General features: G+C 46.2%; 1 protein-coding gene across 6 annotated transcripts in view; it reads right to left on the bottom strand.

Annotated features, from left to right (window-relative positions):
• The window catches only part of FLT1 (fms related receptor tyrosine kinase 1), a 182,002-nt gene extending 158,170 nt beyond the window's left edge, over positions 1-23,832 (bottom strand). Inside the window, exons 1-3 of one of the 6 annotated variants that reach the window (XM_039254971.1) lie at positions 23,827-23,832; positions 21,661-21,735; positions 20,559-20,901 (exon numbers count right to left, since the gene is read on the bottom strand). In XM_039254971.1, coding sequence (XP_039110902.1) covers positions 20,559-20,622 — 64 coding nt within the window. In that variant the 5' untranslated portion in view covers positions 20,623-20,901; positions 21,661-21,735; positions 23,827-23,832. Of the gene's footprint in view, positions 1-20,558; positions 20,902-21,660; positions 21,736-21,903; positions 22,761-23,826 lie in introns of those variants that run through there. The other 5 variants (XM_039254951.1, XM_039254960.1, XM_039254965.1 and 2 more) reach the window with 5 other exon arrangements.
• Between the last annotated feature and the right edge of the window lie 4,099 nt (positions 23,833-27,931).

The following is a 27,931-nucleotide window of genomic DNA, read 5'->3' as shown; positions in this document are numbered from 1 at the left end:
ATGTTTGTGTGTTACCATATATGGGAGACAAAGAAGTAGAAAATGTGTTAAAAAAAAAAAAAAACAACTATGCCACATGACATTTAGGACTCAGTTCTTCGGGTAGGAACCCAACTGAGCAGTACTAGTGTGAATAAAATTGCCTCCTGGAAAGAAAAGCCTCGGTGTTACGATTCTCTGTACAAGAATCCTGCTACAGTGATGGCTGTATCACTGAATTCTAAATACATTACTAAAAAAACACCGAATTCTGAATACGTTATTAAAAAACACTGAATTACATGATCTCACGGCTCGCAGGATCGAGCCCCACGTAGGGCTGACAGCATGGAGACTGCTTGGGATTCTCTCTCTCCCTCTCTCTGCCTCTCCCACATTCTCCCTCTTTCTCTCTCAAAATAAATAATAAATAAGCTTTTTTAAAGCCACCCCAAATTATACAACTTAAAATGGTGAGTTTCATGGAATGTGCATTTTATATCAATGAAACTTTTTTTTTTTTTTAAACAAAGAACTTATGGGGAGCCTGAGTGACTCAATCAGTTAAGAGTCCAACTCGTGATCTCAGCTCAGGTCTTGATCTCAGTGTCATGAGTTCAAGCCCCATTATGGGCTCCACGCTGGGCATGAAGCCTATGTAAAGTAAAAAGTAAAGTAAGAAAAATAAAATAAAATCTTACAACTAATGTAATCACAGAGATAAATTGAAGACATAGAATATGAAGCCATTTTGAACTTTGTTGCCACATTTTTCCTTATCACCATTAGATTTTATACTATTTTTCTAGCTCAAAGCTGTAGAAGGCTGGTTTTTCCTTCATGCTCAATAACATCACTCTTTATGTATTAGAAGTTTCACAAATATACTGCAAAAAACTCACTGTTCCCCCAAATAACAGCCTTTTTGATTTAATTTGATGTTAATGTTAAGTCACGTCTAATGGTGTATTTTGAATTTTAACCATTTAAATTGGAATTGTAACAAACTGAGTCACCTTGAAAACTGCTGTTAGCACATTCAGAAAAACACCTAGTGGTGTTTCCTTTTATATTAAAATTGATTTCTAATTTTTTTAATGCAAAGCCTTGTATATTAGATTTATTTCAAATGAGATGCATCTGTCTTTGATTCTGCATACCATGTTTTCAATAGTACATAATCCTACATGATAAATGACCTCTTTATCTAAGTATAAATCCCCAAGTATCAGGTTTCCAAAACTTGATTTTAAGACCATGAGCCTTTAGCAAGGTTGGATGAGGTTAATTAGACATAATTCATAATAAAGGAAGATATTCTTTCCCCAAGATGCACTTTATTAAAAGCTTACGGCTCACAGAGTAAATTTTATAGAACCTCTCTGGTTGGTGGCATGGGTGGGAGAAAGGTTAAGAATGCAATGGTAGATGCATCAAATTTCTAGAAACTACTAAAATTTTTGTTTGGGATGTAATTCCTATGGGGCCCTGGTGCTTTAAAAAAAAGAAAAAGGCTAAACCTTGGTCTCAGCCTCCATGCTGTACCTTTATTAAAGTACTTATCAGGTAATATAAAGGGTACATTATAAGTGAGCACACTGATAGAACGACAGCCTTAAATGATGACCTCCCCCCCAGCAGCGAAGCTGACAGCACTGATGGAGGGAATTATAAATAAATAAATAAATATATATATATATATATATATATATATACACACACACACACACACATACATACATACATATAATGCATGTTTCATTTATAGCATGATGGAGAAAGACCCAAGGGTTCATATCCCATCTACCAACGGACCACATGGAAGACAGGAAAGCCACAGGGTTTGTCATAGCAGTGGCATAGCTTGAGTCCACGATTAGCCATGATGTTAATTTTCAAAATGTTATTTCCCCCCCTCCCCAAATACCTGGCATTAAGTCGAGGAAAACCCTCAAGAATAAAAGGATGTTAACGTGAATACATGCACACGTACACACCTCCTTACTCGGATGCACACACATCACTCTCTCTGTGAAAATGTCACCGTTGTTTTAGGTATGGGGGGGAGTACATTTTTAGATGTATAAGAGGTTTGGCGGTTTGTGTATGTGTCTGAATTGTTTCCTTCATCGTTTTAGACACAGGGAGAGCTTTTTTTGGCTGGGATTTAGAAGCTGACATGTATTTGGCGATAGCACGGAGCTCTGACTTACGGCTGACTAATCCGTTACGTTGATAAGATTATTTGCAACTCTCGGATGGACAAATACAGGATATTTTACATTAGAGTAATTGTGTGATTGATCTTCAGGGCCAAATGCTGAAGTAGCTTGGGTCCAGAAACCAAACGTTTAATTTGTAGAAAGCCGCTAATCCCAAAGGCTTGCTATAGTCCTTATGTGACATTAAACTCACCATTTTACCACACAGATGCACAAAAAGAATCCACTGGCCTCTTGCTTTAGAGGTTTTGCTATTTGAAGTAACTCCCAAATCATCAGACTTGAAATGTTGAACACCTGATCTCTATGCTTTAACAGAAAATTTTAAATAATCATTCCCATGGCATTTATGCCTTGAATTCGAGTGCAAAAAAAGAAGCGAAGAAGTTATTTAAATGTTAATTTCAGCAGTTAGGGTTGGCACTACCCTATAGCTATGTTCACTTGAATCATTCTGCTATCGGGTTTCTTAAAGCAGCCTAACAGTGTTTTAATTATCAGTCAAAATTCACAAATAGCTTTTGCAGCGCAAGGCAGAGAGGACACCACACTATTCGCCTATGGATGTGGCCAATGTCTAAAATAATCAAAACTTGGACAGTCTTCCCTCTATCCATGCATGAGTTACTGGCTTGATTCGTTTTTCCTTTATAAAAGTTATTTAAGAGAAAAAATTCTGAGTGGTTTAAGATTTTTACCAAGAGAGAAGTACCCTAATAACGCCGAGAGCCCTACTATCAATGTTTACGAGGGACATGTCTTGGGTGAGCTTTTTACTTAACACTGGCTTCTCGGAGGGCCATGGTTTAACAGGGAGCCTTCATTTATCATTAGCCTGTCACCGCACTACCATCAGGTACCTCCCCATGACCTGTACCCATGCACAGCTCCTTTTCATGTGGCATCAGAGTTAATTAAGGTCGGCCAGTGAGAAATCTCCTGCCGACCACAGAGTTACCTTTCTCCAGAAAAGGCTCTACTCCCACACTGCTGTTTGTTTCCTTGAATGAGTTCAAAAACCACCTCCACAGGGCTGTCTGACAATGTCATTTCAATCTACCATACGATGTCACGGAAGTGACCTGAGCTGCCTGGAGCAAGGGTCAAGATCTGGTTGACAGGGCACGAGACACGGCTCACAAAGTATTTGGTAGAGAAGTCTGGTAGACCCTCATCTGGTTATGCAGAGGGAGGGGAACAGAACAATCTTCGCGCTCTAAAAATGCAGAGAGGAAGGTTTTGTCTATTAGGTAGTGCTTGTCTACCAATGGCAGGAAGTGCACTGCATTTGGAGCATAACCCCACTGGCTTCTGTTCTTATCCAGTGTTACTGTTCAGAGGATTGTGGGCAAACGGGGCCCAACACCACCTCATATAGAATGAATCACAATCACCAACAGCATCCTGCTCTCACTCATGTTGAATCACAGGGTATTTCAGGCCAGAATGTATTAGTTTCCAGGTCATGGGCACGGGAAATTCAGAATGTATTAACTTTCAGCTTATGAACACCTGAAAAGCAGAGGTGCCACTTCAATAAAAACACAAGCGATACATGGAAGATTAAATAGACAGCTCTTGGTTTAATGGAAGCTACTGTTTGTTAATCTTTCAGAACTTGGTACATCCTCTTCAGGATCACACTGCTCTGAAACAATGCAGGCTAGTCAGCGACAGGATGCTTATAGTCAAGAGAGCACTGGATAGAGTTGCGTTATTGGGAATGGTAGCAGTATTAATAGAATGCATGCAACGCCTCACCATTAGCCTTCTAATCGCTAATCTCTTGTCTAGAATACAAGCTTCGGTTTGGCCAAAGGTATCCTCCGTGTTATTTTTAGTTAAACAACTATTCGTAAAACTAATGTAGCATTGTATGTCAACTACACTTCAATAAAAAAAAATTTTTAATGATTAAACCCTGTATACAAATGCAAACAATTATCAGTCTAGAAGCACAGTACAGTGTGTATGCAACCCACAATTTTAAACGTGGCGCATGGCATTGGGATTAACCACTGGTCTACCACCAAATATTTTACCAGATGCCTTGTGTCCATTACTGTTCAATGACAAAGGGCCAGGCATCTATGGAGATGATGGGAGCAGGTATCCGAATTTCATAGACAGGTTATTTACATGGATCCTTGTGGGCTCTACCAGGAAGGAAAGCATCCCAGAGAAGATATGGGAAATAGTTCATCAATTCCATACAGTTGCTTGCCATAGAATGGTTGAGGCATAGGAACAGGAAATAGATTGGTTGGTTGGTTATTTATTTATTTATTTATTTATTTATTTATTTATTTATTTATGAGAGCATGCATGCTATGAGTGGGGGAGGGGGCAGAGAGAATCTTAAGCAGGTTCCACACTCCGTGCAGAGCCTTACGTGGGGTTCCAACTCATCACCATGAGATCACGACCTGAATCAAAATCAAAAGTTGGATGCTTAACAGAATGAGCCTCCCAGCCACGCTGGAACTTTAAAAATAAAAGTGTAGCTGCTGCCTATAATCTGTTATGTAACACCATTTACAGATTCAAACACTGTTCTTTCTGGGGTAAAAAATGAATATATCATGGAGTTATATATTGTGATGCTATTAAGCAGCCATAAAAAATGCATGACGCTGAGGTTTTAATTTTGAATCCAGAATAATGCCTTAAGATATGTGTGTAATAAAATGCGGAAGGCTAGCAGGTAAGTAGGAAGGCAGGCAAGAGTGCACCTTAACTCTACTACCCAGCAAGGAAAAGCCAAAAACGTTACTATAGTCCACCAGTGTTTAGTCTCTTCATATATCCTTCAACCTTATACTCTGTTACAAAGAATGGCAATGCACCACTTGCCTTGCACATGACAACAGGGGAGAAATAAAATGAGGGTGGCAGGCTGAGTGTGATAAGGTTCTCGCGTTAATAGTAGGCTCACACTGATCCAGTGTTGAAGCCTAAACTACACAGAGCTTTTTTTTCTGGAGTACTTTAAACGATCTATAAAGGAGGTGTTTTATAAATTCCCTCACTAAGAGGCGAGTTGAGAGATCTCTGCCTTTGTAACCAGTAATATATACAAACCCTCTGACCCTTGAGACTTAAACGGCCAAGTGTGTGCGATGAAGTTATCCATCATAGGGGAATTGAGTTTTTGAAAGCTATGTTAGCATACTTTCTAAGCCTCATTAAAACACTATTCTTGACCATTGTGTTTCTGTTGTCAAAATCAGTTTCCTTCTAAATTAAACAATTTGAAACACAATTGCTTTTCATCACGCATTTTTTGGAGACTAATCCCGCTTAGACAATGGGATGGGTATGTTGACTGAATTGTTCTTTTTAATTCTGGCTTCTTTTAACTTCCGTGTTTTCTTAAGACTCGCTTAATTTACACAGTAAATACAGGTAATCTTCTTAAGATTTCACAAACTTCAAAATAAATCTTATCTCAGATGGAACGAATGTTCTACATGTTTTGCTGAAAGCCAAGGTTCTGGAAGGGAAAGTAACCCACCTCCAGGAGAAGTATCTCAGTTTTTAAAGAAATAATTTACTGAATGGCTTTTGTTCACTTCAATATGTGAGAGCAAGGCCTTCCTTACAAATATCCGTAAAAGACTTTAAAGTCATTTACACCCCAAACTGGGAGAATACTGGTCTTAGTTCAGGGCATTTTTACTCATACACTCTCATTAACCTATCTAGAATTTTGTTTCTAGAAACCGCAGTGTTGATATCATCCACGATATCACACCTCAAGTGGAAGAAAAAAAATAAAACAAATCATCAATTTCTGCTGCCAGTTGGCCATCAACCTAACGGGCTTTAAAGTAACTTACAAATCAGCCGACTCCAGAGGACAAGCTCAAAATCCAGAAGCAGAAGTTACATAAAATCAGAAGGAAGAACTCCGGAAAGAGGTAGGAGGTCCCAGGCCTGGAGCTGTCCCCAAAAACTTAAGCCACCAACTCCCCAACACGAGATCTGATGCCCTGGTTTAAGGGCTGGGCTCTCAACCAAGATCCTAGGAATCTGGAAACTTGTTTCCCTCATTTATCTATCCTTCTTTCTTATCTCTCTTTTACTGCCAGCCACCCCTGGCTTTTTTCCTACTACATTTCCGGTATGACCCGCTTTCTCTCACCCCTCACCTTGTTGATTTCTCTGATCTTAAACCTCAGCATTTATTCCTCCATTTAATATTTGGAACTGACACAAAGAGAAGGATATAATAAGACAAACAAGATCACTTTCTTTAAAGTGCTTATAAACTTGGGCTGCACAAGAGATAAAGATATATGAGGGCACCTGGGTAGCTCAGTTAGTTGGGCGACTGACTTTGGCTCAGGTCATGGTCTCGCAGTCTGTGAGTTCAAGCCCCACGTCGGGCTCTGTGCTGATAGCTTGGAGCCTGGAGCCTGCTTCCATTCTGTGTGTCCCTCTCTCTCTGCCCCTCCCCTGTTCACACTGTGTCTCTCTCCCTCTCAAAATTAAATCAACATTAACAAATTTTAAAAAAAGAGATAAAGATATATGTATATAGATAGAAGCATACAACTTATAAGTATATATGTAGGTATATACATAATACTTGCAAATTACTTCATATATAAACATAAAATTACATAATATTTGTGCATCATCATAGCAAAGTACCAGATGTGGGGCCACTAGCCCTGCCCAGGGACTGAGGGACATTCTCACAGAAGAACAGTGTTGACGGTAAGACCTGAAGAATGAGTGTGTGTTTGCTAAAGGTAACACTTGGCTCTCTTTCTGTCTCCTTCCAAGACTCCCAAATCTTCAAACCCTCTAAAAAGCTTTAGCTTTCCTTTAGACAACTGTTTTCCTGGATCAACTACCCTTAGTTCTCTTGCCTGAACACCTCTGCTTTCCCTGACCTCTCTGCTGAGAGGAGAAAGCCCTCCTGTCTTCTTCCAATGCCCTGGTTTCCATATTGTTTTTAAATCTGGGATTGATCCACCTTTACCTGCCACTAGACAAAAAGCCACAGAGGAGCATTCGCTAGAAGATCTGCCCAGGTCATGTAGTGCTTTTGGAGATCATGGAAGAAAGAGGTCTAGGGTGGAGGTGAAGCCATGAGAGGAATAAAAAAAAAAAAAAAAAAAGAAGATCAGTTTTCACTTGTAGGATTACATTGGTCAGGACTTGTCTCTCCTCCTCAGCCATCTTGTCCTCCTGGCCTACCCTGGGGATGGTCCAGAGCCAAGAGGAAATAGTCTCCAACCCAAATGTCCTTATCCAAGATGGCAAAAACACTAGCAGCGGCAGCAGCACCTACTGTCTTTAGGCTGAATTGATGTACCTAGAAATCACAGTCCCCAGTCAACTGTCTCCCTTCTGTGCTGTTTGGGAACCTTAACCAGCAAAGAACTTCTCAGAAGGAGGGCTCATCTAAAGAAAATCTCTCTTAGGAACCATTTCTCTAGTGGCTTGGGCTGCCTAACTCCTCATTTGGAATTCTGAGTCTAGAATCGATTCAAGAGAACGTGGCCTGCTCAGCCAAAAGCAAGAAAGGGGACCTCGGAGGATGGCCCGCACGGAAGGAGCAAATACCACAGGTGCGCTGAGAGACTGACTGACTGCAAGCTCGTGGGCGTATTTCTGCCAGCCTCCTCTCCACACGCCCGCACAGGTTCTCAGAAAGTGAACCAATGTGGAACCATGACTCCTACAAGGGCCTCTGAAACCCAGAAGAAGGGCTATGATACAGTTTCATTCAGTTCAACCAGCATTTATTGAGTGACTACTGGGTGCCAGGTACTGGACTGAATTCAAAGCTGGGAAGATGAATCAGAAACAAGGCTTTCCTTTTGAAGGGCTCTCAGCCCTGAGTGGCCTCTTAGGTCATGAATCATCTAGAAGTAGATTAGGTGAATACCAAGAAATGTGGAAGCTTATCTAAGTCAACAAACAGAGATCACCTCATAACTATGTATACCTTGTTTTCAAAGGACATATTTTTGAGTGCAGGGAGTCATAAATTCTTCACTAACTTAAGTGATTCACGTCAGTAAAATTCAGCTATCTTCACAAAATAAGACACGTATGCAATGGCCAACATGGAGCACAATAAAGACAACTATGTTTGTCTCTTGAAATAAAATACAATGGGTTAAGTGACGATAATTGCTTGAGCACCTTTTAAGTGAGTATGTTACAATGTTCTAAAATAAAATAAGTCTTCTACACATGTCTGAATTCACATGGGAAGTTGCATATATACTGAGAAAGATGACTGGTTATGAAATAGGCACCGAGAGAATTAAATTTGATAGGATCCATGTTTTCCCTTATGTAATCACCACAGAAAGTACGAAATTCCAAAACATCCCATGAAAATATATTCCTTAAAGAAATTTCCCACTTCACTTTGATACCTAGCATTCTCCCAAAATGGTGAGTGAATTCTTCCGGCAATATAATCTCCTGCCCATCGGCTTGGACTGTAAAACACATTCAAAATCCAAAACAACTCTATCTCTGCATTTCGGGGTGCCATTTCCCCTAAAAAGAGATACCTGGAGACAGAATCACTAAGTGTAATGTCAACCCAAAGAGGCTACGGTGAGACAGAAGTTCCTGAAAAATTAGCATTTATGTTAGTTTCATGAATTTCCCTTTTGCCTTCTCAATGTCTCTGTGTGACAAATACTTCGCCTGGGCTATTTCTCACCTGCTAGTTTTGAGGACAGGGAATGGGACTGGAGAATGTATGGTACAATCGCTTCTAATCTGTACATCAATGATGTGTGTCAATATTCTCCAGCCCTCAAGAAGTTATAGGTATACAAGGTCCATTCTAGGACAATCCAATTACTCAAGCCCCACGCATTTCTTTTTTTGCCTTAGTTCTAGTAGAACTCCCTATGGAAAAGATTTCAAAGCTATAAACATTTCCAACGAACAACAGAGAACAAGAATCTGATCCAGCAGGAGAGGTTATGTGGAAGAGACTTATCCAGTGTTTTCCCAAAAGAAAAGAATACCATTAATCACAGGTGAAATGCATAATGAAAGTTTACACTGCCTTTTCAGATCCTTTGCAATCTCCTCGAACACAACCTTGCCTTTCCAATTGTTTACGTCTACTTTTGGCTTCTCTAATGCCAACTCAGAAAAACAATAAAAAAAAAAATCCCCAAACAGTATATATATTACCAGTCCTATCATTTTCATCCAAGGTATATATCCATTTGGCTACATTTTCCACTGTTTTCTTGGAACAAACAATAAAACACCTCAGTGGCCGGCAGGACGCAGGTGGCGGAAGTGGGTTTTTCTCAGATTTGGAGGAGCGTGGCCGTATTCTGGTATCGAGAAAATTCTCTCTCAAGTCATCAATCAAGGAAGAAGTAGAACACTTTTTCCTCCTTCTTGACTTCGTCCAGGTTTGAATACCCCAAAGGAATAATCTAGCGGGGGAGGAGAGACCCAAGACCCAACAGGGCTTGAAAGAGATGGCTCCATTTTTGATAATGTTAAGAGAACATTATCAAAATGTCCTGGAGGTAAATCATCTGGAGATGTAACGTACAACCTGATGACTATAGCTAACACGGCTGCAGAGCGTATTTGAAAGTTGCTGGTGGAGGGGAGGGGAGGGGAGGGTTCAGGAGGGGAGGGGAGGGAAGGGAAGGGAAAAAGAAAAAAAAGAAAGCCAGTGCTGTGTCCATCCTCGACTGAAAAGTAACTTCCTCTAGGATAAGGCTCTCAGACAGCTGTTTTTCTCACACACACAGACCTTTTCATTCTAAACACCAGAAGCCAAACTCTTCGGTCTTCCTTAATTCCCATAGTTTGTCATTCAAGATACATACTGGTGGAAAGAGTACCCATTTCAAAATCACAATGACCTGATTCGAATGCTGGCCTGGACACTCTGTAAGTGTGTGACCCTCAGCAAATCACCCAGTTGCCCTGTGCCTCAGGGTTTCAATCAGTAAAAAGCAAAGTTAAAAGTGTGCATGTTGGACAGTTGCGAAGTCCACTGCACTACCGTATGTAGAGCCTGTGTCTAGGAGGGGCTCAGCCCATGCATCTTCCCCTCCCTCAGGGCCTGTGGCATCTACCTTCAGGGTCAAACACACCTCAGTGTCCTTTTCCCAAACTCCAGTGTCCTTAGGAAAAAGCTCCAAGTCTTTGAGCTTTCTAGGATCTAAAGGTGCGCAGAGAAGTCGATGTTTAATTCTCAGAAGCGATCTAGCAGAGCCAGCCCCAGCTTGTTCAGAGGACCTCCTAGACTCAAAGCGCTGCTTTGGCTCACCAGTCCTTCTGTGTAATCTGAATTATGAAAAGCCACATATAGGAGAGCAGTTTGGAAGCTCATACCAAGTCATGTTCTTAACAAACAAAAATAATCACGTTCTTATTGGCTTTCGGGATCCTTTCTGGACCTTGATTTTTTGGAAGGGCTTCCATCCCCATGATGAGAAAACCCACATGATTAAACTCTGGTCTTAACAGCGACTTCACTGGTGTCTGCTGCATGCAGCAGTGGAATGTCCCAAGGCCGCTTTAGGCTCCAAGTAGCAGTGGTGTCTCACATTCTTTGGAGATGGCAAAACTCCAAGGAGAGATAGTTTGGAGAGAAGGGAAAGACAGCACATTCTCCTCGATGCTCTTTCCCTTCTCCCCTCTTCATTTAGGCTGTAAGGCAGGGGAGGGGGAGGGCGCTAGGGTATCAGACACATCAGCCTGGGATAATTCCAGCTTTACTTACCACTTCTGTGATCTTAGTTAAAGAATTCAATTTATGGAGGCCTCGCTTTCCTCGTAGTTAAGAAGAGTACTGTACCTGCCTCTCAGGACAGAGTCAAATCACAGATACGTATCAAAGTGCCCGACAGTTCAGAGGGGGTTAATTTCCTCACCACATCCTCCAGGAGAAGGTTTCCCATCCAAGTTCAGAGAAGCTGTAGAGCTGCCCACAATCAGAATCTGGGGGTCAGTGGTGCTTCCTTGCTGCTAGCACGGTTAAAGGACGCAGCCCCAACACGGTGTGTCACCTTACCTACACCCTCTGTACCCTAATCAGAAGACTGATGAACTAGAAGCTCTTCCGGTGGACCAGATGTCTCAATCAACCAGGGATACCATCTAGAAGGGCTGAGGCATTGTTCCCTACTCTCTTCTTGGCCAAACTCCAGCCTTGATATCTAGACTGATGAGCAAAGGCTAACAGTGCTGGCATGAGAGACTGAAAACCGTAGCTACAATACCGTGTAGACACTCCTGTCGAGAGGAGCCTGACTCCCCACCCATTGACTCTGGGTTAGGACCTGCTTTTATCAACTGAATGCGGCAAAGAGGTGTTGCAGGAATTGCAAAATCCAGGCCTCAAAGGGCCTTGAGGTTTCCAAGGGTACCCTCTCGGACCCCCACCCCCCACCCCCAACCCCATGTAAAGAAGCCTGAGCTCTACTCCTGAATGGCACAAGACCCGGTGTGGAGGGAGGCCCAGTGACAGCCAGTGCCAAGGTCCTGGGCGGGTGATTGCCGCTGCATGAGGGATCCAGAGAGGACACCAGAGGAAACATCAGTCAGCAGGGCCCAGCCCAAATTCCTAACCCAGGGACTCATGAGGGCATAATGAATTACTGTTGAAGACTTCTGGGGCAGCCCATTACACAGTAAGAGATGATGGATACAAATGCTACCATGACTCAGCCCTGCAGAGGCCGTGATTCAGCAGTGGGGACAGAATATGTTCTATATTTGAACTTAGTACCCAAGTGGAGTACAAAGCACTTTAGGCCTTGAAAGCCTCATAGAGACTTTTCCCCTCAGAGGCCCTCAGGGAAGGAGAAGCACCTCAGATTCTCAATGGGTCACAAGCAAGTTTCCAACACACAGTTCCGCACAACAGGGGGCCAACTGTTTCCAGCCAAGCAGCAACTCTTCTCACCATTGGGGACAGACCCCCCGGCACATCATGGAAGCCAGCAGAACCAACAGGTAGAATTCAGCCACCCAAGTAGGGGACACCAATCCCAGCAGAGGAAATACAGATACAGCAGCTCAGTTACAGAGGCGAAGCGTTGGGGGGTGGGGGGTCCTGGAGGGCAGCAGGGCTGGCACGAGGTACATGGGTAGCTAGTACCTTTCAGAAGGGCTCTGTAGACACTTACCAATATTTACAGCGAGGAAGGCTGTGTCCTCCGCAGTGTAGCAGAGAATGACTAGTGTCTGGACCTGCAACTCAGTTCTGGCTCCCAACTCACACCCCCCACCCGGAAACCAGACCAACTTTTCTCAGAAGGCAATTTCGCCACTTTGATTGGTCACACGCCCCAGTGGCACCTTATCCTGATATTCCTTCTGCCCCGTGGCTAACGCATACTCTTCCTAGCAAGAATTCTGGTAAATAGTTTCCTCTACCCTGTTCCAGGTCTCACAATGACTTAGAACCTTTGACAGCTTGGCACCTTGACCTCCCAGGGGGCCAGGCCTCTCCAATCAGCCCCTAGGGCAGTGGCTCTCAAAGCAACACAAGGGGGCTTGTTCGAAATGCAAATTCTTGGCCCCGCCCCAGACTTACTGAATCCGAAACTCTGGGGTGGGGCCCAGCGAGCTAGTGTAACCAGCTTTCCAGGAGATTCGGATGGATGATAAAACAGGAGGTTCTTAACCTCGGCCTCCCATTGGAATCACCTGAGAGCTTTAAAAATTACGGACGCCTGGGTCCCACTCAGGGGAGTGTGACTGAATTGGTAAGGGGTGCAGCCCTGTAAAGCTCCCCCAGATGATTCTAACGTTGAGTCAACGTGGGGACCACGCCCGTAGCAAGAGGCAAAGGGTTTCACCGACATCAACTGGCAGACTGATTACTGATCATGATTTTGCTAAAGTGACCTTGAGTTTAAATGGTTTCAAAAGCTAAGGACTTTCACTTTATACAAGGTTCACTTCAGGCGCCTTTCCACAGAAGCATCGGATCATCGTTACAGCTTTGCTGGTGTGGACCGCAAGGGCGCGTCTATAGCTTGAAAGGAAACCCACTCCTACCCCGTGAGTTAAACAGGTTAGAAGACCAGGTGAGAAGAAGTGCCTGTAAGCCCTGTCGTTGTCTGGGGAAAGACAAAAGCATTTGCCAAGATTTGCGGTAAGGAACAAGGAAGAACGGGGCGCCTGGGTGGCTCAGTTGGTTAAGCGTCCGACTTTGGCTCAGGTCATGATCTCCTGGTTCGTGGGTTCCAGCCCTGCATCCGGCTCTGTGCTGACAGTCAGCTCAGAGCCTGGAGCCTGCTTCAGATTCTGTATCTCCCTCTCTCTCTCTGACCCTCCCCTGCTCACGCTGTCTCTCTCTTTCTCAAATAAATAAAACATTAAAAAATTTTAAAAAAAAGAAACAAGAAAGAACATGAGTGTAAAGCATATTACATTTCAAGCCAGTAAGAAGCACAAAAAAAATCTGTCATCAGTAGTAGCACGACAGTGAGACAGGGATGCCTCCCTGACAGTTAAGACTCCGGAGGACACTTACCTTCGCAGCTTGGTATCACCAAGCGATTTTGTTCCAAAAGCCAACGCCCCTGTCAAACTTTTATTTACGGTTGAAACCTATCTATCACATGCCATTTTTACTACTTTTCACCAAGTCCGCATTTCCTAAGGACTTGATCTTGCCACCCATTGTTTGGTTAATGACAGTATTCTTCAAGACAACAACCTCTGCTTACTTCAATTATAGGTCCAAGCCATGTCTAAGATCTCATAAAAGAGCCTCGAAAGGGCAGAAGAACAATGTAGGACCCAGAAGAGGCTCCTGGCTGGCCCTGGTCTAGTCCCTTAGCCACACAGATCAAAGGTCATCACTAGGCTGTTGCCAAAAAGGGAATTAGGCCCTGGCACCAATTTTTAATGTGCTTCTCAATTTTTAACGTGCAAACCAAACATCAGTGGACTTTATTAAAATACGGGCTCTCTGATTCATTAAGTTCCCAGGGGATGCTGCTGTTTGCTGGACCATGGACCACACTCCGAGAAGCCTGCTTTGGATAATTTTGTGGGCACGTGCAAAGTGTGGGGTTGGGGATGGGGCATGGGAGGCACCACTGTGGTCCCGGACCAGGAGATCCAGGTTTTTAAGAACATGTCTCACACCTACCTAGTAGAGTGGTCCTGGCAGGAACCTATTTACATGAAGGTAACCTTGAGGAGAACCTGTTCTATGGAAAGAGGAATCTAGGCAGAGGAGGCTGATCCCATTACAAAGGCCCCAATGGGAACAGAACGTCAGCTCTGAGTGTGGCCAGGTCTTGCATTCGGGTTTGTATCATGCCCCAGCGTCCAGGGACTCAGGTTTGCGTCTGTGGAAGGATGAGGAAGTCAAACCATGAAATCAGAGAGCACTGTTGTTCTTAGATGGCAGAATATACCGCAGGGTGAAGCCCCAGTGCTGGGTACTCACCAATAGAGGCCAAGACAGAACATCCGTGCAGACTGAAACCCAGCTTTGGGAGCTCGGAGTACCCAGTGAAGCATCGGGATGAAACAAGAGGGGATTGCAGGAGATAGGGATCTCAGAGAGTTCAAGATCAGAGCTGATTTTCTCCATCTTAGTCATACTCACCTACTATGACGACATCATGTCAGACAAACATTGTCTTTTGGGAACAACCCCTCTAACAAGTCCATTGTAGTTGAAGCCAGTTGGACGGGCAGAAGTACCTTAATATACTGGGAAGAGTTCATGTCTGGCCCTGAGAGATTTCTTCTCTGAAATGGTAGCGTGGCTACGTCATTCATTCATTCATTCCAACACTTGATGACAGACCCCGTACCAGGCATTACACGAGGTGCCAAAGAGAACAAGGGGACAGACACATGAGCAGAACAGTAATGATGCAGGTGAGCACAGTTGGCGGGGGGAGGGTGTAGGGCTAAAGGCTGTATATAGGAGGGTACACCTAGGAGCAGAAGAAACCGTAAGTTCTGTCAGCGGCTCTAAGGAGGAGCTCAAAGAGATGGTGATTTCTGAGCTTTTGAAGGACTTTGAAGGCAGGGGAGGAGGCAATGCAGAGAGAGGGAAGGGTCTTGCAGGCCAACAGCATGAACACAGAGTGATGAATACACAGGCCCATCTTAAGAATGGGGAGTAATTTGTGTGAGTGGGGAAGGCTGTGTGTAGCTGGGTGCCATAGCGGGTGTGGACGGAAGTGGTGAGAGATGAAGCCAGTAATGGCGGCTGTAACTATTTCAGCCACAGCAGTTCAGAAGAAGGGTTCTAACAGCTCACAAGGAAAATCAATTTGCTCACCAGATCGATCATAATTTTGATATATTTAAAAAAAAATGTTTGAGAGACAGTGAAAGCATGAGCAGGGGAGAGGCAGAGAGAAAAAGAGAGAGAGAGAGAGAGAGAGAGAGAGAGGAAGAACTCAAGCAGGCTCCACGCTGTCAGCACAGAGCCCAATGCAGGACTCCATCTCATGAACTGTGAGATCATGACCTGAGCCAAAATCAAGAGTTGGCTGCTTAACCGAATGATCCACCCAGGTGCCCCATAATTTTGATATTCTTAACCTAAATTCCTTAAGAGGACAGGGGAAATTATCGTATTCAAAAAAAAGGCGCCAGCACTTAAAAAGAAACGTTAGCCCCATAATAACATCACTCAACAAATGTTGGAACATCTCTTCTCCGCTTGGGGTGGAGGAAGCAGAGAAATGAAGAAGCAATGTTATCTTTACCGTGAGCATCGGTATCTGTTCCTGGATCTGCCACTAGCCAGCGACTGGCCCTCCTGGGGGTGGGGGGGTGAACACAGAACTGTTCTGGGTGGGTTTTCTCATCTCTGAAATGAGCAGGTTGCCTCCACGAGGTCCCACCTAGCTCTCACAATGCATGTGTCTGAGAGACAAGATCAGATCTCACCAGGAGCTCAAAATCAAGGAAAGGAGCAAGAATCAGATACGGCTCTCAGGCATCCAGCTTACGGAGACTGATGGGAAATCCCCAGGAATTCTTGACATCCCCCCACATCCGCCCCAGCAGCAATGCAGGAAATCTAGTCTACTATCTTCAGCAGACTCAATGGAACCATTTCCTTAATGAAACCCCCCTGCAGTCCCAGATGCTAAGCCGAGGCTTTCCTTTCAATCCCTCCCTCAATTACCCCATTCCTCCCCGTTTCCTTCCCCTCTTCAATCTGGTCTAAAATCCAGTAATTTCATCACCAGCATGCAATTTCCAAGGCACCCCAGTGTGTGAGGAACCAACAATGATCCTGGAAAGCATTTGGCAGATCTTGTCATTCCTTACAAGCCTCACTAGTACACTAAGACCAATGGAATGGAACGGACTATCCTGTGCTATTAAATTATTTAAAGCAATGCAACAGCATATTTTAATGCTTTTAACCATTCTTCATAATAAATTCCTAATAATATATGTGCCGTTTCACATGTCTTTCTTCTACTTATCCACAATGACAAGTACTCGGAAAGGTGATATTTACTGGGTATCCAATCAACTCCTGACCGAGCAACTGCACCAAGAACCTAACACCAACAGGAGCTTTGCATTTTAACACCCAGGTGCCTAGGGCTTCTTTCACTTTCTCTCCATTCTTCCGCCCACTCACAGACACATCTCAGTTTAAAGCACCACAGAAGCTACTTGCTTTGTTATTTGTTCTTGCTTTGCAGAACTTCCCAAGCCAGAGTAAACATCAGCCACAACCCGGCAATAGGATGGATAACCTTAACCTTCCTCAAGGACATTGCGGGTTTTTTGGCCAATATAAAACCAATTATTTTTTTGCAACATATTTTCAACTGCTTTATTGCATGCCATCAAAGTAGGTTTAGAATGACTCAGTAGTTTTTGGCAAGGAGAACAAAGTGATTATTTCTAAAAAAAAAAAAAAAATCACACAATACAGGTCCAATTTTAAGTAAGTTTAGTATCCTTACTAAGTTTAGTATCCTTATCCAATAAGGTTTAGCATCCTTATTGAAATATGAAGTTTTTAGAATGAAGTTATTTTTGAATCAAATAAGGGAATTTTTTAAAAACCAATTCTTCTGAGTTTAAAATGACCGACCTCCTTAGAAGAGGCAATGTAACCAGAGCTAAGAAGTAGAGTTTGCTTCACAGAGTTACACATTCTGCTTGTAAAAAGAAAAACAAGCCCATGATTAAGAATGGTTCAGAAAGCCTCTACCAGCTTAGCTCTTGCAACCCAGTAAAGACCAAGTTAACCAGCTGGTAGATGAAAATGAAAATGCAATGTGATTACTGATAGCAGGTGAAAGCCAGCTCATCATTGCAGCCTCAGCTCTGGCATCACAGGGCTCATCATCCATTGTATATGCAGATGTGTAAGGGAGGGAGAAAAAGACACACCATGTTCAGTCTATTTCTTGGAATATTTCACTGAGTCTTGAAGAATTGCAAAGGGACCTTACAAATAGGCATCTGACTTCTGACTTTTAAATATGAAAACAAAAAATCCACTTAGTGATCCTAGAAAAGAAACTGGGTATCCTGTTCTAGAACTTTTGACAGGGGAAAAAAAACCCTTAAAATAATAAGGTAAAAATAGGAACCAAACTAGAGCAGGAGACCACCTACGTTCACCTGCAACACAACCCATCAAGTGGAACACCCCCTCTGTGGACCCCCAAAGGTGCTAATTGACATTTCAAATATGCAATAGGGAAAAGCTACCAAAAAAGTGTGGTTTCCTAAACCTGTGAGAAAACAACAAAAACTGTCATGTAAAATTAGCTTTATTATGAAAGACGTATTACATTCTATTTGGAAATGGGTATTTATATTCACGTACATTTTTACTTTGTATTGCTAATGTAGATTTCCCTCACAAGATTCATAAGGGATGCGTTTGCAAATTAGAGCAAATTGTACATATCAGCAGCTCAAAAAATCAAGAAAAATGGGGGACAGATAAAAAAGGGTCTGTGTCTTTTAATTGTGCCTTAAAAGTAAGAAAATGAGCCTTTGAGCTGGAGTAAGGGACATATTCATTTTAGAGGGAAAAACTGCAATATAGAGGACGTGAAAATATTTGAATTATTATCCCCTTTTTATTTCTCAAGCTATTTGGAAGAAGCTAAATGTAATCTCTAGGGGGAAATGGTTTATCTTTTTATCTGACTAAGCCTCTGATTTTATACCTCGGTGCACCCAAACCACCCCCCCCCACACACACACATTCATAAAATACTAGTAACTCACAAATACTCAAAGGCTATGTAGCACCTGAAAGATCAGCAGACTCCTGATAAACCCAGGGGGCAGAAACTTGGCCTCTTTCTTCACAACCGCTCCCCAGAGAAGCAGCCCCTTGCTTCAGTTTGAAAATCTTGATGCAATTTACAACGTAGGCAGCTGATTGTTTTACTGTGAGCTGTTAATCAGCTGGAGAAGCTTGTGGTTTACAAAGCCATGCTTCCACAATTACACACCCCAACCACTAAACAACAGCCCTTAAAGCAGCAGGTAGAGGGTTCTCTCCTTGCTAATGCTTCCTCTTGCTTTCTCACTATAACACATACACTTTTGTTTTTAATAACAAAAGAGTTCCAAGATTTCTGTCTCGTTTAAGTAAAATAAAATCTGAAATCTCAACAGAATCTTACTCAGTTTTCTGAAAAGCTGCTACCAATCTAACTTGCTCCTAATCATGAACAGAACTACATACTTCACTGGTCAACCACGTTTTTGAAACAAAAGTAAATATGGGTATGTGTGAAGCAGAAAAGCCAATGAAACAAGCTTTTTCCTCTGTTTTCTGGATTCGCAGGAATTTACCTAGATTTACCTTTTTATAACAGGTGAATGGACTCAGACCATAAGTGCTCTGAGCAACTATCCTTCAGTATAAGTGACTTTTCAAAACCAAAAAAACATGTATTTTTGAAATAGAAAAGCAGTATTTCCTTTAATACAGTTATGTTAGCGACTTTCCCATCCTATCGCAAATTCTCAGACATTAGGACTTCGCCTTGACTCTCAGTTTAGTACTTTCGCCAACCTAATTGGAACTATGACTTGTTACTTAGAAACCGACCATCTAATTAGTCCTTCCCACCGAGACAGAATGTTTTTTTAAGTTACTGCCTTTTGGGCTTAACAGGCATTAAAAAATATATATGCTCAACGCTTTTTCCTTCCCTGGAATCACGGCAATAACTTTTCTGATGTTACTGTATTTTATTTCATAGTTTACCTTTTCTCTAGGATGCTTAAAAGAAAGGCGCTCCGAAACGTGACTCTGTCCCCGGGAGGGACTGAACCGGTGGCCCGGCCACTAGGCCCCGCCGGGCGGAAAAGGCGACTCCAAGCCTCTAAGTCCGCGCGGGCTTCGACGCAGCGGTGGGGGCGACCTCCGCACGAGCAGCGGTATAACCTCGTGGGTCCCCACGGCTCTACCGCGGGCATCCCCAACTCCCCGCAAAGGGCCGGGGCTCCCAAACTCCTCCAACCGCATCTTTTGGTCCTGATCGTCCTCCCTCTCCTCTCTCGGAATTTAAAGGCTAGGCTTGCAGTTCCGAAACGTAACGGTATTTGGGTTCTCGACCGCCCCGGTCGGTCAGGTTCGCTCAGGTCGGAGACCTGGGCTGCACCAGCGGCGGAGGCCTCGCCCGGTGGCGGCGCGCAGCGCGCTCGGCGCCCGGCGGTGGGCGAGAAGCCAGGAGGAGTGGAAGCTGGTGGAACGTTCTCGGGGCCATTCGGGGTTCCCGGGGACCCGAAGTGGGTCGAAAGACACCAGCCTTTGCCGTCTCCTGGGATATGTCCGCTCTCGGCTGGCACGCGACCCCCTCCAAGTGGGCTCTCCTCCTCCCCTTTGGAGGCGCGACGAGTAGCTTGTGCCCAACATCGCCAACGCCCGGGTCTCAGCCGAGCCCCCGGGCAGCCTCGCGGGCTCCGGAGGGCCCTGCCGACCCGCGCCGGGGAGCCTGGGAGCAGGCTACTGGGGAGTGGGGGGGTCCGGCAGGTCTCAACGCGCGGTGCTCCCGCAGCCTGTAGCCTGGGCGCGGAGACCCGACCTGGGAGCCGGGCAGAGCGGATCGGCGACGCCAGCCGCAAAAGGGCACGCACCCGAGCGCGGTGCCAGCGGCCGGCACCGTCGGGGCGGCGATGCCCGCGGACCCCCGCCAGCTGCTCTCCTCTCCCAGGCGCGCGTCCCGCGTGCCCACGGCAGAAAAGGGCGCCACGGCCCCCAGGCGCCCCAGGTTCCCCGCGCGGCTCGCCCCTCCAGGCTGCAGCCGCGCCTCCCCGCGGGCGCCCGGTCTCGGCCCCAAGGGTGCGCCCGCCGGCCGCCCCCGCCCAGCCCCGCGCGTGCCTCCGGCCCCCGCCCCGCCTCACCTGTGAGCAGCAGCCCGCCGAGCAGCGCGCACAGCAGGACCCCGGCGTCCTGGCAGCCGACCATGGTGAGCGCGACGCGGCCTGCTCGCCCGGTCCCCGCGCAGCTCGCGGGCCACGGACCCGGCCGCCCGAGTCTGTCGTGTCGCCCTCCGCTCGTGCGCCCCGAGAGCCCCGGCTCGGCTCCAGCCGGGGAGACCACCGCGTCCGGGGTAATCCTGGCAGCCCCGGGCCTCCGGCCGCTGCGCTGCAGTCCCGGAGCCCGCGCCGAGTCGCCTGCGCCTTCGCCGCCGCCGCCGCCGGGGAGGAGCTGCGGGGAGTGTCCGCGCCGCGCGCTCCGAGCCTTCTGCGGACCTCGATTAGAAGGAGCCGAGGGCGGGGGCGATTTATAAACTTTCCCCAGCCCACTTCCTACCCCGGCACCTCCTTCCAGTGACGTCAAGGGGTCCCCCACCCCTCATCCGCCTCCCCACCTCCCCTCTTCCTCCGGGACCTGATTCCCTGCGGCTCCCGAGAGGGGCGGGGGCCGCCGGGGGCGGGCAGCCGGGGGCAGGGCGCGCGTCGGGACGGCGTGCCAGGGCCGTGGGGGGCGGTCCCGGCAGGTTCGGGGTCCTCGCTGCCGTCCCTCCTCCTTCCCGTAGCGCTCGGGAAGCCCTCGCAGTTCCCTCTCTCGCGTCAGCCTGCTCAGCCCCGGGGGCCGCCCGAGGCTGGGAAGGGGCACCGGCCGGGGCTCCGCCGTCCCCGGGGGCGGAAAGCGCGACCCGTGGGAAGCTGGCCGCGCCTCCGCGACGGTGTCCTTGGCACGGAGCAGTGAGGGGCAGTCCGGTCCCCTCCTCTTCCTCGTTCTTCCCGCCCTTTCTAGCCGCCCCAGCCCCCCTGGGTGTCCCCAGGCGTCGAGGAAGGCGCCGGAGACCCCCGCTCAAGGGACCGGACCGGAGCGTCGAGGGGACCGGACGCGGGCCCGGCATCTTCGGGAAGACAGACCCCTCTCGGGTCCCTGGGGAGTACGTCTGTGTCTTTTTCGGCCGCAGGGATGCACCCGCCCAAGTCATTTCCTTAAACCCCTTGCTTCCTAGAAGCAAAACAAGGAATAACATCATGATACCTTTTTAAAAGCTGAGGCGTGAAACTGCTCCTGCAACTTGTATGGGCCGAGCACTTGGGCTGTATTTCCTAAACGCTGGAGAAAACAAAAAGAAAAGAAAAAAAAAAAAAACCTCTCTGATGGCAGCTGCGCCAGATGAGCGACTGCGGCTCTGCGAACACAACCCGACGAAATTAACTTGAGGCACTAGATCATCTGCGATGACACTAATTCCACGATGTTCCTCAATTATGTCTCCATTACCTCCAAGGCTGAATAGTCCCAGACTCCACGGAACAGCCCTGTCATGTCTTTGTGAAGACCGCTGGTTTGCTCTATGGGAACCTGCCAGATAGCTGGCCTTGATAAAAGGGACTGTGGTGGCTCCTGAACGGGACCAGCCACTCTTTCTGTAGGACTGGACTGCCTCCCCTCCTGGGGACGTTGGGCAACCCGCCGTTGCCACACCTCCGGGCGGCGACTGAAGGAGGACAGGTCCCGGACACCCGCAGCTCTGGGCCGAGAGATGGCTCAAACGGACACCTGGGGCCCAGGCACCTGGGCGGCGGTCCCTCGGGGTTCAGAAGAAAGGGAGTCACTGCTCCCTGCCACCCCGCCAGCCCTCTCTGTGTCTCTGGGGTTCCTCACCACTTCTCTCTGCCTCGCCCAAGCCCGACTGCTGGAAACGCACAGATCATTCATTGCCAGGGCAGTTAATAAATGCGGAGTTGCTGGAGGTTGACAGCTGAGCTGATCCTTCTGCAACAGGTCTCCCGCCCCGTCACAGTCTGGGACGCACCGGCGTCTCTCTGCCTCACCTCAGAGCTGCAGGTGGCTCCCGGGCTCCCTCCCAAGGAGTCGTCGTCGTCAGCACTTGACCCCCTGCGGCAGCACCTCGAGGAGCCCGGCCATTGTGTTGGGGCTAAAAACAGCCAGATGGGAAGGTGTCCTCTCTGCCTGCTAAGCAGCTTAGAATTTGGAGAGGAGGTTGGTAGATTAAGTGGCCGTGACAACACAGTGCAGGGATGACAGCATGGAGGGTCCTCCGTGGGCACGGGGAGAGGTGGTCTGTCCTGAGAGCTCAGGATGGCCTCCCCGGGACAGACGCCGAGCTGACTCTGAGGAGAGGGGTCCATAGTACAACCTGCAGATATTTAATTCAACTTTTAAAATGCCATCTGGTTTTTTAGACGCCCAGAGAGACAGCACTCTCCCTGCTGCCAGAAATAAGTTTATATCAAGTTTTATTTGTGAAGCCAAACAAGGGTTTGTTGGACAGCTGAAACAATCTTCATGATTTTAAGGTCCCGGTCAGCAATATCCATATATTGCATCACCATTTAAAGTTAAAAGAGACACAGATCAATCCAACTTAACGTATACCAAAATCATTCTGCCTGAAGAGTGATCCTCCACAAATTCCTCAACCGTTCTTTGGGAAAGTTACAGGCTTTTAATTATAGCCAGCGATTTCTCCACCTACTTCTTTATTTTGTGAGCCGGGCTAGCCTCCTCACGAAGAATTCAAGATACTGCAAGGTTTTGTTCATGATTTCATTTTCGCTCAACTTTCAACATCTAGGGGAAAAAAGCAAAAATGATGGGGAATAAAGGTACGGCTCTCAACTCCTCTTCCTCCGAAGAGATAATGCCTTTGAATGAGAACGGGTTACCGGCACTCTTCAAACCAAGCCACTAACGAAAGAGGTTTTATAGATAATGGTGATGGAGAAGATCAATTTCAACATGCCTGGTGGGTATAAAAAGCTATTGAAATGGACTATCTGCTGGCTTCCTGCTCCCACACAAAAGAACATTTCATCTCCCGCAAAACCAGACACTCTCCCTTGTTATCAGCTACGAACATTCTCTTGAGGATTCTTTCTGGTCCCTATTCAGAGGCTCCGTGTTGGTAAAACCAACAGCTTTCAAATTCAAGACTGTAAAACAGTGTGGTAGCACCGGCTGCGAGGCAGGACGGAAGCCAAGGCCTTCTTGCAGTGGACCAAGTGTGGAGCTGCTGAGCTCACTGGCAAGGGGGCTCAACCAGGGATTTCATCCTTACCCGTGTTAGGTAGCTTCAGAGCAAAGAAAAATTCCACTCCGTGGTGACACGCTGCACGGCCTCGATGTGTCTGGTTGGCTCCAAGAAGCAAGTGATCTTCTGAAACCCCAAAACTCCCCCACCTCAAAGGCAGATTCCCTCCGGCTTACTCAGTCCAAGAAGCACGTACAAACCTCACATAGGCTGAGCACACCAGGCAGGCACACTTAGGATTTGATCTGAGAGATGCTTCTAAGCTCTGGCGGAGCTCCTCGGGGGACACTGGCCGACAACATCCTTCCCCGTCTCCTCTCTGCTCCCTGCGCTTCGCTCCCTTCCTCACCACCTGCTCCCCACATAGGCTGATGCCGCTGCTGTTTATCTCGAGTTGGTTTATTCAGGGTTTTGGCTTCTTTTTGAGGCTGGCTAACAGCTCAGAGAAGGGATGGAGAGGGGAAACTAGCTTTGCGGTGGAGGTGGGGGGGGGGGGCAAAGAGAACTCCAGGGTTCCCAGGAGAACTCCAAGATAGATAGCATTGCCAGGATGGGGACTGGGGGGGGAGGGGCATGGAAAGAGGGAGAGCAAGGGGGGAGGGTAAAGGAGAGGCGTGGGGAGGAGAAAGAAGGGGAAGAGGAGGGGGAGGAGAGGAAGAGGGGAGGGGAAGGGGTAAAGGAGAGGAGGGAAAGGGGGAGGAGGAAGGGTAAAGGAGAGAAGGGGGAAGGGAAGGAGGCTGGGGGAAGAGAGGAGGAAGGAAGGAGAAGGGGGAGGGGTGGGGATAAAGAAGAGAAGAGGAGAGGGGGAGAAGAGGGAGCGGAAGGAGGGGGAGGGGTGGAAAGGACTTGACTTTAGCCAGGCTGAGGTGAGCGGCCAATTGAAAGCAACCCACTTTATTTCCTCTTGAGCCAAGGCAGGGTTTAAAGTGATAGTCTGGCTCAGGTCCAAACATTTGAAGGAAGTGGAATTCATCCTCAGATTGCTGTGCCCTTACCCTGAACAAAAATCCTCTCTATCTACATGTAATGTGTGAGTTGTTTCGTCTAGTGCCTGGGCTATGACTAGGAAGTTTCTTAAAAACCGCGAATCTAACTTCCACTTCTGGCTAAGTAGGGGAGTGATCGGCAGAGCCTTCCATTTTTCAAAAGTTCTCCTAACCCCAGGCATAGCCTCAGGGCAGGTCTGCTGGCAACTTCTGTGGAAGACCATCCCTTTCCTTCCTGCATCTCTTCCAGGCTCCTCCCAGACGTACTTCTGTCTCAGCTCAGCCCAGGACACCCGGCCACTCTGCCCACGGCCCGTCCCAACCAGTCAGCCGGAATGCAGAAACCCGCTGGCTGCGGTTTTCTAGCTCATCATCAGATACAAAAATCTGGCAAATCTGCCATTTGTAAGGAAGTGAGACCCTCCCACGACCCCCCCCATCTCACCTGACCCTATTGTGGAGGGAAGAATTGGGTGTCCTCAGCGGCTTTAGGCTTTCGCTGTTGAAAAAAGAACAGTCCATAAAATCGAGTTCTACCTAAATTGAGAACACAGCTTTAATTAGTACCTGAAACACACATCATTCATGAACTGCTTTCGGTAATTTTCAGATTGCTAGATAACTTGGTTTGTAGACTTTTGGATTAAAATTGTCCTCAGACTCGCTGTTTCTGTGTTTTGGAGTACAACTCGATCAACAGAAGAGGAAAAAAAAAGTGAGTGTCAAGATATGACAAACAAATCTTGGTTTGGGGCATAAAGCGTATCAGTGTCCAAAACGCTGAGGCAAATTTTAGTGGGGTTTTTCTTGCTGAAATGTAAAACCCAGCCAAATCGTAGTTGATTGTTTAAATAAAATTCTCTCTCTTCACCGACTAACTAATCAAAGATGACGCAATAAAATATCTGAGATTTGTTTCCAAATTATCTGAGGGGAGTAGAGATGAAACAGGCCACATGTTGATAAAGTGAAGCTGGGTCATGGGTATATAATTTATATATATTTCTTTTTTCTTATGTATATGTTTATTTTTTTAAAGTTTTTATTATTTTTTAAAGCAATCCCTACACCCCATGTGAGGCTCAAACTCACAACCCCGAGATCAAGAGTCACGTGCTCCACTTACTGAAGTAGCCAGGCACCCCTCATGTAGATGTTTAAAATGTTTTATTTTTTGTTTATTTTTTTTATTTTCAGGAGAGGGGAGGAGGGAAGGGGGGGCGGTGTAGAGATTGAGAATCCCAAGCAGGTGCCGCACTATCGCACTATCGGCTCTGAGCCCCAAGAACCTTGAGATCGTGACCTGAGCCAAAATCAAGGGAGGGCAGGACGCTTAACTGACTGAGCCACCCAGGCACCTTGCTTAAATGTTTCTCAATAAAACACCATTTTTTTTCTTTGTCTGAAATTGAAAACACAAACTATCAGCCCGAAGTAAGTTTTAGGATCTGAGCCTAGGAAAAAAGTGAAGCTAGAGAGAAAGACGGACAGTGAGTATTGTCTGGTGGCCTGAGGCTGGGTTTCATACATAGCCACCTTCGCATGAGTTTTCAGCAAATCCAAAGTTTGCTGATAAAAAGGTATGAATAAGTGTAAAGCAATCACAGAGGAGATCACTTACAGTTTTAAAGATCCACTTTATTTGAAAGGTAGTGCTGTGTTAAGAAGTAATACAGATGAGTAGAAACAACATCAAAAATGAAAAAAGAAGAAAGAAAATAGAAAATTTTCTTTAAAAAATACTGTCTAATGGTGGAGAGGAGAGAAACACATGAGCTTTGAAAAAAAAGATCCCTCTTCTTCATGATATTTATTAAAAAATTGTGGATGGCGATATTATTCAAAGGACTTTAAAAACTTTGTTTTTAAAGAAAAGGATCTTTTGGCAAGCATCCAAGACAATTTTAGAAACAGGAAGACAATATTGCAAGACAATTGGCCATTTTTTCTATTAAAAAAAGAGGTTTCAGTGGAGAAAGGGATCCTACAAGGCTAACTGGACTAACTGGTGGAGATAAAATGTGAAATTGTGAACTATTAAGGCACAAATGGACTTCGTAGATGATTTACTCCAACTGCCTGATCTGATGGTGAGGAAGCAGGTGGAGAGGTGATGTGCTCGGACTTTCTCTCCCCTGGCACTCCCCTCACCCTTCTGGTCTCTTAAAACCAACCGTACCGGACAGAAGGAGAGAGCTGGCTCCTAAAGACCCATGGCTTCATCCACCGGGTCAGTGTGGAATGATCTGACAAACCAGTGGAAGGAAGGAGGACTCTGCCTGCAAGTTCATACATCAGGCAGATGAAGGTCACCCACACTCAGAAAGCAACATAAACTTGGCGAGAACAAAGGGCTCCTACTGGATAGGCGGTATGTTGCATGTAGCTTTCAGGGCTACCTGCCCCGTGTTCCATGCCTTTTGCTGGATATATGACCTTGAGCAAAGCACTTAACACCTTTGGGCCCTCGCCTCACTCTGCACAGCAGGGATAGCATACTATGGCTGTTGGGAAGGTTGAAAGAGGAATCCAGAAAAGAATTTATAACAGTGCCTAGATTGAAATAAATACCGAATAGACATTAGCTGTCATTACCTTGGGAATGTTTGTTTGCAGTGCCTCTCCGCACGGTCCCTCCCATGGGAATTCTCCTGTCCCTGTTCAGTCATTCCGCATGATCTGATTGAGCTCTGCGACCAGAGAGAATCCAGAGGTAAAGGGCTTCAGTAAAAAAGCTAGAGGGGGCAGAAGGTGACAGGCTGCTGACCTGTCTGGCCCTCCGTGGTCACACTTCCTCTCATTTAGCTGGGCAGGCTGCGGCTTGCTTTTGCCTTTGTTTATTTGCTTCTCTGGGCTTAAAATGTTCTCCCACTTTAAAAATGGTAGTATAGGAGGAAAGAGCAGGAATCCTGTGATTTCAGTATCTAGAAGGAGCAGCAATTATAAACAACCACTTAAAGTATGATTTTAGTTTAGAAAAACCCCAATGACTCATCTCTTATAAATGAAGAAAATGAAGTCCCAAACTATTAAGCGATGTATCCAACTGAGGCCACAGCACTGAGTTAGTGGTACCTCGGTTCCTGACACCAAGTTTTCTTCTATAACCACAGTGACCAGCTTTCCAGATAAGGAGTCACTTTAAAAAAAAGGGGGGGGGGTTGTATTTTGTCATGTACAGTATTTGTCATCATTAATAGTGTTAAGCAATTCAAGGAGCCTGACCAAGCCTAAAAGTCAGAAAGTCTACAACCCACCACTAGGAGCA

This window comes from Hyaena hyaena, unplaced genomic scaffold (assembly GCF_003009895.1).
Source record: "Hyaena hyaena isolate Hyena2069 unplaced genomic scaffold, ASM300989v1 scaffold_11, whole genome shotgun sequence".
Lineage (NCBI taxonomy): Eukaryota > Metazoa > Chordata > Mammalia > Carnivora > Hyaenidae > Hyaena > Hyaena hyaena.
This window is presented reverse-complemented; position numbering and strand designations above follow the sequence as displayed.